The 15,136-nt window shown below is 37.9% G+C and overlaps 1 protein-coding gene across 3 annotated transcripts in view; it reads right to left on the reverse strand.

Moving 5' to 3' along the window:
* GTF2A1L (general transcription factor IIA subunit 1 like) overlaps positions 1-10,532 on the reverse strand; it is a 59,445-nt gene extending 48,913 nt beyond the window's left edge. For all 3 annotated transcript variants that reach the window (XM_036925880.2, XM_036925879.2, XM_036925878.2), the window contains exons 1-2: positions 8,050-10,532; positions 7,737-7,860 (exon numbers count right to left, since the gene is read on the reverse strand). In XM_036925880.2, coding sequence (XP_036781775.1) covers positions 7,737-7,860; positions 8,050-8,157 — 232 coding nt within the window. In that variant the 5' untranslated portion in view covers positions 8,158-10,532. The remainder of the gene's footprint in view (positions 1-7,736; positions 7,861-8,049) is intronic.
* Between the last annotated feature and the right edge of the window lie 4,604 nt (positions 10,533-15,136).

Consider the following 15,136-nt stretch of genomic DNA (forward strand, 5'->3'; position numbering starts at 1 on the left):
CCTGAATGTAAGACATGAACCCACAGAACTCTTAAAACAAAAAACAGGCAAAAATCTCTTGAATACAAGCATGAGCAATTTTTTCCTGGACACATCTCCTTGGGCAAGAGAAACAAAATAAAAAATGAACAAGTAGTACTACATGAAACTAAAAAGCTTCTGTACAGCAAAGGGCACCATTGGCAGAACAAAAAAGCAACCTATACTATGGGAGAATATATTTGTAAACAATTCATCCAAAAAGGGGTTAATATCCAAAATATATAAAGAACTCATATGCCTCAACACCCAAAAAACAAATAATCTGATTAAAAAATAGGCAAGGGATCTGAACAGTTATTTCTCAAAGAAGAAATACAGATGGCCAACAAGCACATGCACAGATGCTCCACATCACTAATCATCTGGGAAATTCAAATCAAAACCATAATGAAATATAACTTCATACCAGTTAGAATGGCGACTATCCAAAAAACAAGAAGTAAAAAGTGTTGGCAAGGATGTGGAGAAAAGGGAACTCTCCAACACTTGGTGGGAATGTCAACTGGTGCAGCCACTGTGGAAAACAGTAATTCCAATAATTCCACTCCTAGGAATTTGCACAAAGAAAACAAAATTCCTGATTCAGAAAGATATATGCACCCACATGTTTTTCTGCCACACTGTTTGGAATAGCCAAGATATGGAAGCAACCTGTGTCCAACAACAGATGAATGGATAAAAAGGAGGTGGTACATATACACAATGGAACATTATTAAGCCATAAAAAGAAAAGAAATCCTGCCATTTGCAGCAACATGGATGGATCTAGAATATTATGCTCAGTGAAATAAGTCAGGTGGAGAAAGACAAATACCATATGATTTCACTTCTTTGTGGAATATAAAAACAGCAAAACAGAAGGAACAAAACATCAGGGACTATTATAGACACTGTGAAGTGCCTAGTGGTTACCATGGGGAAGCAGTTGGGCTGGGTGTTTGGGGAGGGTGAGAGGGATAAAGAGGCACAAAAATTCTCACTCATAATATAACTTGGTACAGCATGGAGTATAGTATGGCTTACTAGTACAGCATGGAGAGTAGAGTCAATGACTCTGTAATATCTTTCTGTTTTGACAGACAGTAACTGCATTAGTGGGGGTGAGGATTTAATAATATGGGTAACTCTTGAACCACTGTGTTGTATATTTGAAACCAATATAAGATAGTATTATCAGTGATGCTTCAATTAAAAAAGAAGAGGGATTAAAGATGGTGGCATGAGAGGTGAGACAGAGGCTTCCTCCTAAAACCACATATAATACGAAAATATAATTAATACAACTAACCCTGAGAGAGCAACAGTAAAGAGGACTGTGCCAGACTGCATACACCTGGAGAAAAGAGCAGTCCTCATGGAACAGGGTAACGTACTAAAGCTGTGGCCCGGTGGGTCCCAAGCCCTTCCCACACCCCAGCTCACCGGCGGGAGGAAGAGAAACAGAATGGGGGAGGGAGTGGAGGTCTGAGACTGAATACCTAATTCCAGAGATCTGCTCTGGGAGCACAAACCTGTATCTCATGGTGCTTTCATGATACTCACGTGATTACGAGGTTGGAAAGCTATGACAGGCAGAATTCCTGGAGAGACTGACATTACAGCTGTTTGTAGAAAGCACAGATCCAGATCTGGCTACTTTGGGACAAAAGCTTATAACTGTGTGCTCAGCCAACTGGTTCAGGCAGTGGAGACAGGCATAGCAGCCAGGAAGCAGGAAACAGCTCTTTCCTCCCCCCCAGGCACCAACACCACTTCCTTGTGACCCCCAACATTGCTTCAGGGGCTGAGCAGCTCCAGAGAGTAGAGCTTCTGGACACTAGAGGGCGCCATACACAAATATGAAACACCAAAGGAACCTGGTTCAAAGTAAAATTATTAACACAACTCCTAAGAAAGATTTAAATGACATGGACCTCATAACTATTACTGAAAGGGAGTTCAAAATAAAAATCATTAACATGCTCATGGAGGTACAGAAAGATATTCAAGAACTCAGGAATGAATTCCAGTCAGAGATCCAATCATTGAAGAGCACAATAGAGGGTATTAAAAGCAGGTTGGATACAGGAGACGATAAATGAAATAGAAACTAGAGAAGAGGAATACAAAGAAGCTAAGGCACAGAGAGAAAAAAGGATCTCTAAGAATGAAAGAATATTGAGAAAACTATGGGATCATTCCAAACAGAACAATATTCGCATTATAGGGATACCAGAAGAATAAGAGAGAAAGGGAAAGTCTCTTTGAGGAGGTAATTGCTGAAAACTTTCCCAATCTGGGGAAGGAGATAGTCTCTCAGGCCATGGAGATCCACAGATCTCCAAACACAACGGACCCAAAGAAGACAACACCAAGACACATAGTAATTAAAATGGCAAAGATCAAGGATAAGGACAGACTACTAAAAGTGGCCAGAGAGAGAAATACGATCACATACAAAGGAAAGCCTATCAGGCTAACATCAGACTTTTCAGCAGAAACCTTACAGGCCAGAAGGGAGTGGCAAGATGTATTTAATGTAATGAAGCAGAAGGGCCTGGAACCAAGATTACTTTATCCAGCAAGATTATCATTTAAATTTGAAGGAGGGATTAAACAATTTTCAGATAAGCAAAAGCTGAGAGAATTTACCTCCCACAAACCATCTCTACAGTCTATTTTGGAGGGACTGCTACAGATGGAAGTGTTCCTAAGGTTGAATAGCTGTCACCAGAGGTAATAAAACCACAGTAAAGAAAGTAGAACAGCTAATTCCTAAGCAAATGCAAAATTAAATTAACTAGCCCCAAAGTCAATCAAGGGATAGAAAAACAGTACAAAATATGATACCTAATACATAAAGAATGGAGGAGGAAGAAAAAGGAGGAGAAAAAGAAAAGAACCTTTAGATTGTGTTTGTAATAGCATAATAAGTGAGCTAAGTTAGACTCTTAGATAGTAAGGAAGTTAACCTTGAACCTTTGGTTAGCACGAATCTAAAGTATGTGATGGCAATAAGTACATACCTATCGATAATCACCCTAAATGTAAATGGACTGAATGCACCAATCAAAAGACATAAAGTCAGTGAATGGATAAAAAGACAAGACCCATCTACACGCTGCTTACAAGAGACTCACTTTAAACCCAAAGACATACATAGACTAAAAGTAAAGGGATGGAAAAAGATATTTCATGCAACTAATAGGGAGAAAAAAGCAGGTGTTGCAGTACTTGTATCAGACAAAATAGACTTAAAGTCACAAGAGACAAAGAAGGACATTACATAATGATAAAGGGGTCAATCCAACAAGAAGATATAACCATTATAAATATCTATGCTCCCAACACAGGAGCACCCACATATGTGAAACAACTACTAACTGAATTAAAAGGGGAAATAGAATGCAATGTATTCATTCTAGGAGACTTCAACACTCCACTCACTCTGAAGGACAGATCAACCAGACAGAAAATAAGTAAGATGACTGACGTCCTGAACAACACATTAAAACAGATGGACCTAACAGACATCTACAGAACTTGACACCCAAATGCAGCAGAATACACATTCTACTCAAGTGTACATGGAACATTTTCAAGAATAGATCATATACTAGGCCACAAAAAGAGCCTCAGTAAATTCAAAAAGACTGAAATTATACCAACCAGTTTCTCAGACCACAAAGGTATGAAACTAGAAATAAATTACACAAAGAAAATGAAAAAGCCCACAAACACATGGAGGCTTCACAACATGCCCCTAAATAAGCAATAGATCAATGACCAAATAAAAACAGAGATCAAGCAATATATGGAGACAAATGACAACAATAATTCAACACCGCAAAAATCTGTGGGACGCAGCCAAGGCCATGCTAAGAGGAAAGTATATTGCAATACAGGCCTACCTCAGGAAAGAAGAACAATCCCATATAAGCAGTCTAAAGTCACAATTAATGTAACTAGAAAAAGAACAACAAATGAGGCCCAAAGTCAGCAGAAGGAGGGACATAATAAAGATTAAAGCAGAAATAAATAAAATCGAGAAGAATAAAACAATAGAAAGAATCAATGAAAGCAAGACCTGGTTCTCCGAGAAAATAAACAAAACAGATAAATCCCTAGCCAGACTTATCAAGAAAAAAAGAGAGTTCCCTCACATAAACAAAATCAGAAATGAGAAAGGAAAAATCACTATGGACACCACAGAAATACAAAGAATTATTAGAGAATACTATGAAAAATTATATGCTAACAAACTGGGTAACCTAGAAAAAATGGACAACTTTCTAGAAAGATACAACCTTCCAGGCTGACCAAGGAAGACACAGAAAATCTGAACAAACCAATTACCAGCAATGAAATTGAACTGGTAATCAAAAAACTATCTAAGAACAAAACCCCTGGACCAGATGGCTTCACCACTGAATTTTATCAAACATTTAGTGAAGACCTAATACCCATCCTCCTTAAAGTTTTCCAAAGAGTAGAAAAAGAAGGAATACTTCCAAACTCATTCTATGAGGCCTGCATCACTCTAATACCAAAACCAGGCAAAGATGCCACAAAAAAAGAAAATTACAGACAAATATCCCTGATGAACATAGATGCAAAAATACTCAACAAAATATTAGCAAACCAAGTTCAAAAATACATCAAAAAGATTATCCATCATGATCAAGTAGGATTTATTTCAGGGATGCAAGGATGGTAAAACATTCAAAAATCCATCAACATCATATAACACATCAACAAAAAGAAGGACAAAAACCACATGATCATCTCCATAGATGCTGAAAAAGCATTCGACAAAATTCAACATCCATTCATCATAAAAACTCTCAACAAAATGGGTATAGAGGGCAAGTACCTCAACAAAATAAAGGCCATATATGATAAACCCACAGCCAACATCATACTGAACAGTGAGAGGCTGAAAGCTTTTCCTCTGAGATCAGGAACAAGACAGGGATGCCCACTCTCCCCACTGTTATTCAACGTGGTACTGGAGGTCCTAGCCATGGCAATCAGACAACACAAAGAAATAAAAGGCAATCAGACAACACAAAGAAATAAAAGGAAGAAGTTAAACTGTCCCTGTTTGCAGATGACATGACACTGTACATAAAAAACCCTAAAGAATCCACCCCAAAACTACTAGATCTAATATTTGAATTCAGCAAAGTTGCAGGATACAAAATTAATACACAGAAATCTGTGGCATTGCTATACACTAACAATGAACTAGCAGAGAGAGAAATCAGGAAAACAATTCCATTCACACTTGCATCAAAAAGAATAAAATACCTAGGAATAAACCTAACCAAGGAAGTGAAAGACCTATACCCTGAAAACTACAAGACACTCTTAAGAGAAATTAAAGAAGATACCAATAAATGGAAACACATCCCGTGCTCATGGATAGGAAGAATTAATATTGTCAAAATGGCAATCCTGCCTAATGCAATCTATAGATTCAATGCAATTCCTATCAAAATGCCAACAGCATTCTTCAACTAAGTAGAGAAAATCTTTTAAAAATTCATATGGAACCACAAAAGACCTCAAATAACCAAAGCAATTCTGAGAAGGAAGAATAAAGCAGGAGGCATTACGCTCCCCAACTTCAAGCTCTACTACAAAGGCACAGTAATCAAGACAATTTGGTACTGGCACAAGAACAGACCCATAGACCAATGGAATAGACTAGAGAGCCCTGATATAAACCCAACCATATATGGTCAATTAATATACGATAAAGGAGCCATGGATATACAATAGGGAAATGACAGCCCCTTTAACAACATGGACAGCTACATGCAAGAGAATGAAACTGGATTATTGTTTAACCTCATACACAAAAGTAAACTCAAAATGGATTAAAGACTTCAATGTAAGTCATGAAATCATAAAACTCTTAGAAGACAAGACAGGCAAACATTTCCTGAATATAAGAATAAACAACTTCTTCCTGAACGCATCTCCTCGAGAAAGGGAAACAAAAGCAAAAATGAACTCATGGGACTACATCAAACTAAAAAGTTTCTCTACAGCAAAGGACAGCATCAACAGAACAGAAGGGCATCCTACAGTATGGGAGAATATATTTGTAAATGACATATCCGACAAGGGGTTAACATCCAAAATATATAAAGAACTTACATGCCTCAACACCCAAAAAGCAAATAACCTGATTAACAAATGGGCAGAGGATATGAACAGACAGTTCTCCAAAGAAGAAAATTCAGATGGCCAACAGGCACATGAAAAGATGTCCACATCACTAATCATCAGGGAAATGCAAATTAAAACCACAATGAGGTATCACCTCATACCAGTAAGGATGGCCAGCATCGAAAAGACTAAGAACAACAAATGCTGGCGAGGATGCGGAGAAAGGGGAACCCTCCTACACTGCTGGTGGGAATGTAAGTTAGTTCAACCATTGTGGAAAGCAGTATGGAGGTTCCTCAAAATGCTCAAAATAGAAATACCATTTGACCCAGGAATCCCACTCCTTGGAATTTACCCAAAGAATACATCTTCTCAGATTCAAAAAGACATATGCACCCCTATGTTTATCGCAGCACTTTTTACAATAGCCAAGATATGGAAGCAACCTAAGTGTCCATCAGTAGATGAATGGATAAAGATGTGGTACATATACACAATGGAATATTATTCGGCCATAAGAAAGAAATAAATCGTACCATTTGCAACAACCTGGATGGAGCTGGAGGACATTATGCTCAGTGAAATAAGCCAGGCAGAGAAAGACAAATGCCAAATGACTTCCCTCATTTGTGGAGTATGAAAATGAAGCAAAACTGGAGAAACAAAATAGCAGCAGACTCAGAGACTCCAAGAAGGGACTAGTGGTTACCAAAGGGGAGGGGTGTGGGAGGGCAGGTGGGGAGGGAGGGAGAAGGGGATTGAGCAGTATTATGTTTAGTACACATGGTGTGGCGGACCACGGGGAGAACAGTGGAGCACAGAGAAGGCACATAGTGGATCTGCAGCATCTTGCTGCACTGATGGACAGTGACTGCATTGAGGTATGGGTGAGGACTTGATAATATGGGTAAATGTAGTAACCACATTGTTTTTTCATGTGAAACCTTCATAAGAGTGTATATCAATCATACCTAAATAAAAAATTTTAAAAAAGAAAAATGCACATGGTCAATTTCTAGCCATCATTATGTGTGTGTGTGTGTAACAGTGAGGTAGTGAATGATCTCTATATTCTTGTTAACTCTATTTTGCTTCCAATAAAATAACAGATTTATAATATATACAGAAAGCAAGAAAAAGAGAGAATGCACAAGCATGCGAGCACCCATCTTTCCCTCTGCTTGTTCAGCAATGGTGGCTGGATTACTCCTTGACTAAACCAAATCAAATTCTTTGACCAGTAGGTACTCCCAAAAGCCCAAAAATTATATAATTTGTTCCTCTGAAGTAAGGCTTTGTCACCTTTGTGGTCTTTAATATTTTTAAATAATAGTTTGTTAAAAAAAGTAGTTTGGATATCTAATATATTTTTTGTCTAAATTAAATGGAGTGGTGATTTATATTGTGTTCATTTAACAATGATTTTGAGGTCCAAACCCTCTCACTTTAGGATCATTATCTCCTCTAATTAAACCCACCACCAACGGAGAAATTGTTCTGAAGATCCAAGTAATACCAAGACAGTAACTTTATCCAACCTGTTGATGAATGCAATGTTTGGTGTAAGTTGAATGGCCACTGAAGGGTGAACAGAGGTGAATGGACACTATTTCTGAAGAAGCCTTCTGTTGCTTTTGACTGCAAAACCTTTGTTTCCCAGAGCTGCAAAGAAAAAATGTTTTAAAACATTTTTTTTTAAATAGCATTATTTTTATTTTTTTTCACTTTCTAAAAATAGCAGATGGCATGATGAATTGTTAAGTACTAACTATAATGAAGGGATTAGAACTATAATTTGAGTTTTTTTAAATGTAAGAACAACAAAAAGAGAAAGGAATATTGTCTACAAACCTGCTTCAAATCTTTTAAGACTTGTTCCTCTAGACCTTCTTCAGCAAATAAATACCGTGCTCCTTCAATTACATCTTCAATTACAGATCTGTAGAGTTTAGGCTTCATAAAAGCAATTGTTAAACGTTTTAAATTCTCACATTTTAATATCTCCAGCCTTAAAAGACATGCAGTGTACACTTTCTCAACTTATTGTAAAGAAAACCACCATGAGGAATTTTAATAAGTACATCCTACTCTCAGTACAGTCTTAGTTGTCCATAAATTGTGTTAGCTTCAGATCCATAGTCTCAACCTATCTAGAAGACTGAATTATAGGACTACAATAAAATATGAAATGATAATCTCATCAAGTTACTGTTATGTAACCGTTACTTGGTTTTTTGAGTCAGAATTTTAAACTACCCACTACTTTTAAAAAGGGAAATGAACTTAAATTAAGGCAGGTGAAAAAGAACCTTCTGTTTGCAATTTACCCTTTTCTCATAGAGGCCAATGGAGTTTTCTTAGTCTTCACTATATTATTTCCACGAATGTTAATAAATTCCAAGCCATAACACTGAGGCAAGCACTTAAAAGAGTAATCAAAACCTGTCCCACTTCAAAAACACACATAGCCCCCAAAAATATACTGAATCACTGTCAAGAGAAACTAAGGATATGAATGAACCTTAGCCTTCTACAATCTGCATATTGCAGAGAATAAGTAACATCCTAAAATGCTTCCTAACAAAAAAATACTATGACACCATAACATTAAAGAGATTTCTACCCAGATTAAATATTGGTCAATATTAATAGAAAAATACCCTGGGAAATAAACTCAATCTTTCAAATTCACATAAACTGTGCTCCATCTCACTCCAGTCCAAATGACAACGCTAAGTGTACTAACAATACTGACCTAGTGTAAGCTCCACTCATAAGAAATAGCAAAACAAGCATTTAGTTGAATTTTTCTTATTTCAAAGTGGTTAATCAGGCCAAAATGAAAAACTGTGGCATTCTAGGACTGCTTTTTCATACTACTCAGTAAATACTCTAAATACTCCTGCTCACTCCAAGAGTAGCTAGATTTCAGATTAATCCTTCTAAAGATGCAGGGTAAACCTATAGACAGGCCAATCAGTAACCTTTAAATAATACCTTAAAAGTATATGTATTAAGATTAAGTGCCCTAGATTAGTTGCTTCTTCTAAAACAGTTTACCGTGATAAAGGCACACTAAACTGATGCTGTAGTGTTAGTCTCAGTTAATGTAATCACATTTAAAACTACAGGAAAAAACTCTTGGCTCTAAAAACATCTTTAAGATTGCTGCCAGAGTGTAACAGCAGCTGTCAACAATAACCCATTAGAACACAATTTTTCAAAAGCAAAGTAGGTACTGAACATACTTTCTCTTTTAGGACTAGTTAGTCTTTATATTCTTTTCCTGTTATCTTTATTAAAACTATGTATAATCCAGGAAATCCATCATACTTCTCTGTTTAAAAGAAACACACACATTCCCTCTCCTTGGGATTAACCATCAGATAAAATGGTATAAATGGCAAGCTCATATTCAAGCATGAGTATTTTACAGATCTTGAAACACATTAATATCAGAAAGTAGATACACATTAAAATAATAACGTCTCTAAAAATGAACCTTTTTATGCTGCGTATGTACACCTGGAACCCATAAAATAACACAGACCTGGCCAAGTACACTGTCTTTCGCCAAATGTGCTGGCAGTTAAGATGAACTGAAAATGATGGTGAATCCTTGATATTTTTTTCTTTAATTCTGGTTAAGATTGGTAGAGGGTCTCACCAAGTGCCATTTAGCCTGTCAATTCTCTTTATAAGGTTTAGGTACCCCTTCGGGGTAGCAGAGCAATGTTCGTAATTTTTAATACCAATGGTACACTTAAGCATTCAGATGCTGAAGGAAGGGGAAATGAGGGGTGGGGAGAACTCTAAAAATATGTGGTGGGTCAACATGAAACATCACACTACCTGTTAGTTCAGGTAAATAATATAGCTTGGAATCAACAACAGCTATACTAAAATTTACAAGTATAACTGAACTCGGGAATTTTCTAAACACATAGGACACCAGGAGGGTTAAGGTGAGTTCCATCTCTAACCACCTTCCAAACACCTCATTCAAGACAGCCCAGGTTTGGGTGCGGAGTGGGGCGAAGAGGGACACTAGTTCTCCCGGGGATCCAGGCCCGGCCGGAGGAGCTGCGAGCCCTCGTCGGCCTCCTCCCACACTGCCAACTACCAGCGCCGCGAGGGAGAGGGTTTCTGAAAACGTGTGAAGAGCCAGAGGGGACAGAGTGTGCAGAGCGCAGCAGCCGTGAGCCCGGGCCTGTGCCCTCGCTACCCAGCGCAGGCCGACAGGCGGCGCGGCCTCCTCACCACGGGGTTGGCGCAGGCCATCGCAGCTGCTCCGGAGCCTGGGCCCTCGCCCCTGCGCGGGCGGTGCACTTCCAACGACTGCTCCGCGCGCACTTTGAGAGCCGGTTCCCGTTGCCCACGCAACTGCGCGAGGACGCTGGGGGCGGGGCCAGGGAGGCTAGACCGGTGAATGAATGGGCCCGGCTTACGGGAGACTGGGTGCCCAGGCAGGGAAGAGGTCAGCCCATCTCAAAACGGAGGGTTAAGTCTGACAACGAGCTGTAGGTCATACACATGATCCCCGAAGAGCTTTATTTGCTCAGTTTGTTAAATAAAGACTTAAAAAACAGGCTAGGGGCGATGCTGGTAGCTCCCAGTTCACCTTAATCTTTGAAGGGAGTTGAGCCAGGAAGGCGGGGAAACTAGTAGTACCTGTCCTCTCCTACCTATTTTCATTCCTCCCTCCATGCGCCACTCACAGCTGAATGTTAGTAAAAATACAACAAGAGCCAAACTGCTAACATTGATTCTCAAGGTATGGAATGGCAACTTCAGCAGCATCTGGGAACCTGATAAAAATGCAGAGTATTGGGTCCCACCCCAAGACCTACTGAAACAGAAACACTGAGGATGTGGCCCAGCATTCTGAAACTTTAACATGCTCTCCTGGTGATCCTGATGGGACCTTAAGTGAGACTCACTGTACCAAGACAAAGCGTCTCAGCTTTGGCTGCATATTGAAATCACTTGAGAGCTTAATAAAGGTTTAACACCTGAGTCTCACCCCAGAAAACCTGATTTGATTATGCAGCCAAGGTGGAGAACCACTGCTAGAATTAAGTCAGCACCCCAATACCACCCATGCTCCTTTTCCTCCTCAGGCAGAAATCACCATCTCTTGATCTGCAATAACTCCCTCCCACCCCTGGAAGGTAGAGCATCTAGGGGCAAACTCTGCACTAAGTACAGAAAACCTGGAGGGCTAGAAAAGGGAAGAAATCATCTATTGCCAATCCTTTGCCTTTTAAACAGCCTTTCTAGCCTGAATAAATGTCCTGACCTATCCAGCTAGCTCTTATTTAATGATTACAAATCTTATTATGTTTAAAATTGGCTATTTACTTATTTGTGCATGTAAGTTCAGTAGAACTATCTGTGCCTTACCATTCTGTATTTGCTTTGCTTTGCCTGGGTCATGACCCTTATATGATTTGTGAGTTTCAAGCAGCTGATTTATATGAACCCCTTCAGAAGACTTTCCTAAACTGAAAACTATCTGAAATTTAGTTTTTTAAAAAGCCAAGAATTTTATATAGTAATTTTAATGTTTGTATCTCTACCTGGAAATTTACTACCAGAAGTATGCAAAGTGACTTATATTTCCTCTAAAATAGAAAAGCTAAAAGCAGTCATTGATTCCGACTGATACTGTAAAATCCAATTAAATTATTCAAGATGGGAAATAAGAAAGCTGAAAGCTCTCTTGTTTTCCATCTTTTTCTCAGCCAAGTTTTAAAACTATTCTTAAATGCATAGGATTGGTAATCACCTTACAGCATACTGTTTTATATTACTTCATTATATATTTTACCTTTCTCAGGGTTATACTGTAGATCATACATACTTTTGAAATTAAGTTTGGACCTTGGTACCTGTAAAAAGTGTGACTAAGAGTTGAACTGTTATTGCTTAGTATATTTGGTAGACTCAGGTTACAGAGAGAAATGTCAACAACTTTCCATTTGCCCCTTATCGTCTATCTGTATGGAAACTAGTAGACTCGGATGTAATTTCTTCCCAATAACAGACAATGGCTTTTAAAGTAAACATAGTTTACCCACATTGTAGGTGACACCAAGTTACAAATCTCTGGACCTGCGGTAGCCACATTCCAAGATGGAAGATGGCCCCCCATGATCCTCACCTCCTGCTATTCACAACCTTGTATTGTCCCCTCCCACACTGTACCATGGTTTGTCTGGGTGACCAACAGAATAAAGCAGAAGTGCTGCTGTATCACTTCCAAGATCAGGTTATAAATGACTTTAGCCTCCTTCTTTTGAATTCCTTCAAATCACTCACTTTGGGAAAGACAGCTGTCATGTTGTAAGGACACTCAGACACTCAAGTAGCCTATGCAAATCCCATGTGACAAGGGACTGAGACTCTAGTCCACAGCCACCAAGAATCAGAAGCTTGTACACAATCACATGAGGAAGCTTAGAATGTGCTCCTTCCCCGTTTGAGCTGTCAGATTACTGAAGCCCTGGCTGACAGCTTGACTGCATTGCTTTGAGCAGCCTTGAACCAGAACTACACTTAAAGCATTTCCCAGATTCCCAATCCTCAGAAACTGTGTGAGATAATAAATATTTGTTAATTCAAGCAGATAAGTTTTGGGTAATTTTTTACACAGCATGAGGTAACTAATACAGGGGCTATTCACTGATTGGTCTGTGATGAGTGAAAGCTTGGTTTTCCCTCACTGTAATCTCAGCATTTAAGTCTCTTGAATACCCTCATCAGCCAAAAGAGCATTTGAAAAATATGTAAAGGAATCTTTGTAGACATATTTGATAGTGTTGACCTCAGGTTATCATCAAACAAGCAGACTGTTACAATCATGTAACAGTCACATTTCTTTTGTCAATTTTTCAAACTCAGAGGGGGAGTGGGTTGCATACACAAAACACTTTTGATGCTAAAATTGAAATTTAAAGATCCCAGAGCCTGAGTGAAGCAATTTTACAGTGACTATTTTTTATGTTAGTAAACAGAGAATAAAGAAGGAATGCTGAGCTGTGGTCCTTCTTTGACACAGTTCTTTGAAATTATACCTGTGGCAAAGCATAAAGTTTTCCCCAACTGAGCATCACAATTCAGATCATCAAATTTTCATTTTCCCCTGCTCTGTTTAGACACTATAATATATATTTAATATATCATTTGTAATCAACACAAGATTTGCAACATTTAAGCAAATTTTAATAATCAGATTAATTTCTTTGCAATCTGTATGTTCTCATCATTTTTACTTGGAGATTTCAGTGATATTACAAAAGTAAAGAAACAATTTCACAATGCTTATAATGAGAAAAAGTCATATCTATGAAGTCCTTTCTCTGAATAAGAATGTTAAAAAAAATGCATTTTAGAGACAACCCATTATCTTTTACATATTAAATTTTACAGGCAAATTTTAAAGTTAAATTTTAAAGACAGTAAAAAGTAAAAATTTAAAGTTAAATTAAATTTTAAAGACGAAACAAAACAGCAGTAGACTCAGACACTGAGAAGTGACTAGTGGTTACTAAGGGGGAGGGGCTGGGGCAGGTGGTGGTGGAGGAGCAGGGGAATAAAGGGGCAAAATAATTCACAGTCACAATGTAAGTTGATCATGGGGATGGTAGTACACCATGGAGAATATAGTCAGTGATTCCCTAACATCTTTCTACATTGATAGGTAGTAAACTCACTAGAGGGAGTAAGGATTTAATAATATGGGTAACTGCTGAACCACTGTGTTGTACATTTGAAACCAATATGTTTGTATATCAATGATACTTTAATTAAAAAAAGAAAAAAGATTTTACAGCCAAATACAGGAACTGTTTAGAACCTAATATATTTATCAGTATTGAAAAACACAGTTAAGTCTATAAGCATAAGTCTTAAGGCAGCAAATATTCATAATTAGTTTCTAAACATTTTGCAACCAGTGCACTAAACTCAGCAGTATTGTGTTTCTCGCTCTCTGTTTCATTCTCTACATCATCTTCCAGGAAATGAAAATCCAGATATTCTCTGCATCACAGTGTAATTTTGAAATGTTTACAATGTTGGTAGCTCTGATTTATTTATATTCTGTACTTTTGTAACATTTTCCATTTTCTAATACAACTCCAAAATCTACTTAAGTAATTTGAACATCAGATACTGTTCCACCATGATGAATTCTCCCCAAACCCTGACAGGATTTCACTGAAAATGATCACGTGACACATTACTTTGGCCAGATGGTGACTTTATCACACAGTGGAACACCATTAATAATCTTATTACTGCCTTTTTCACAATTTTTAATATATCAAAGAGATGTATACATTGTGTGCATATGAAAATTAGTCACTATAATTAACTCATGGAAAGTATGGAGGATGAACTCAAACAAAACTTATCCTATGGCTACTTTGTCAAAATTCTCATCAGGGTCTTGATAGGATTCAGCAATTTCCTAGCTAACAAATGATTCCATTTTAATTTCCTTAATCAATGTGTATAATCATACATGAACATGAAATATTAACAGGGATAATATCTATTGTCTCCGGTTAATTTCGCAACCGAAGTTTCTATTTAGAGAAGATGGAGATAAAGAACAATACGCTGAATTTAAGACTATGACCTGGTGAGAATGAACCAGCTTAATTTCCATAAGTGTACTTTTCTTCTTTCCTGATTTGTCTAATTTTATAGGAGCTAAATGAGGCATCTCAAATATTCTGTATTATTATTTTAGGTGCTTCAAATATCAGGAGAGGCAGGAACAATATGAAGTAGACACACTTCTTTCTATTCTTTCCGGTAAGTACAGCTAACAACTCTGGATATGATACATAAAATAAATATAAGAAGACCCTACAAGGTGGAGAGAAGAGCACAGAACAGTTAGGGACCTCACAATTCAAAAGCTGACATA

This window comes from Manis pentadactyla, chromosome 2 (genome assembly GCF_030020395.1).
Source record: "Manis pentadactyla isolate mManPen7 chromosome 2, mManPen7.hap1, whole genome shotgun sequence".
Taxonomy (NCBI): domain Eukaryota; kingdom Metazoa; phylum Chordata; class Mammalia; order Pholidota; family Manidae; genus Manis; species Manis pentadactyla.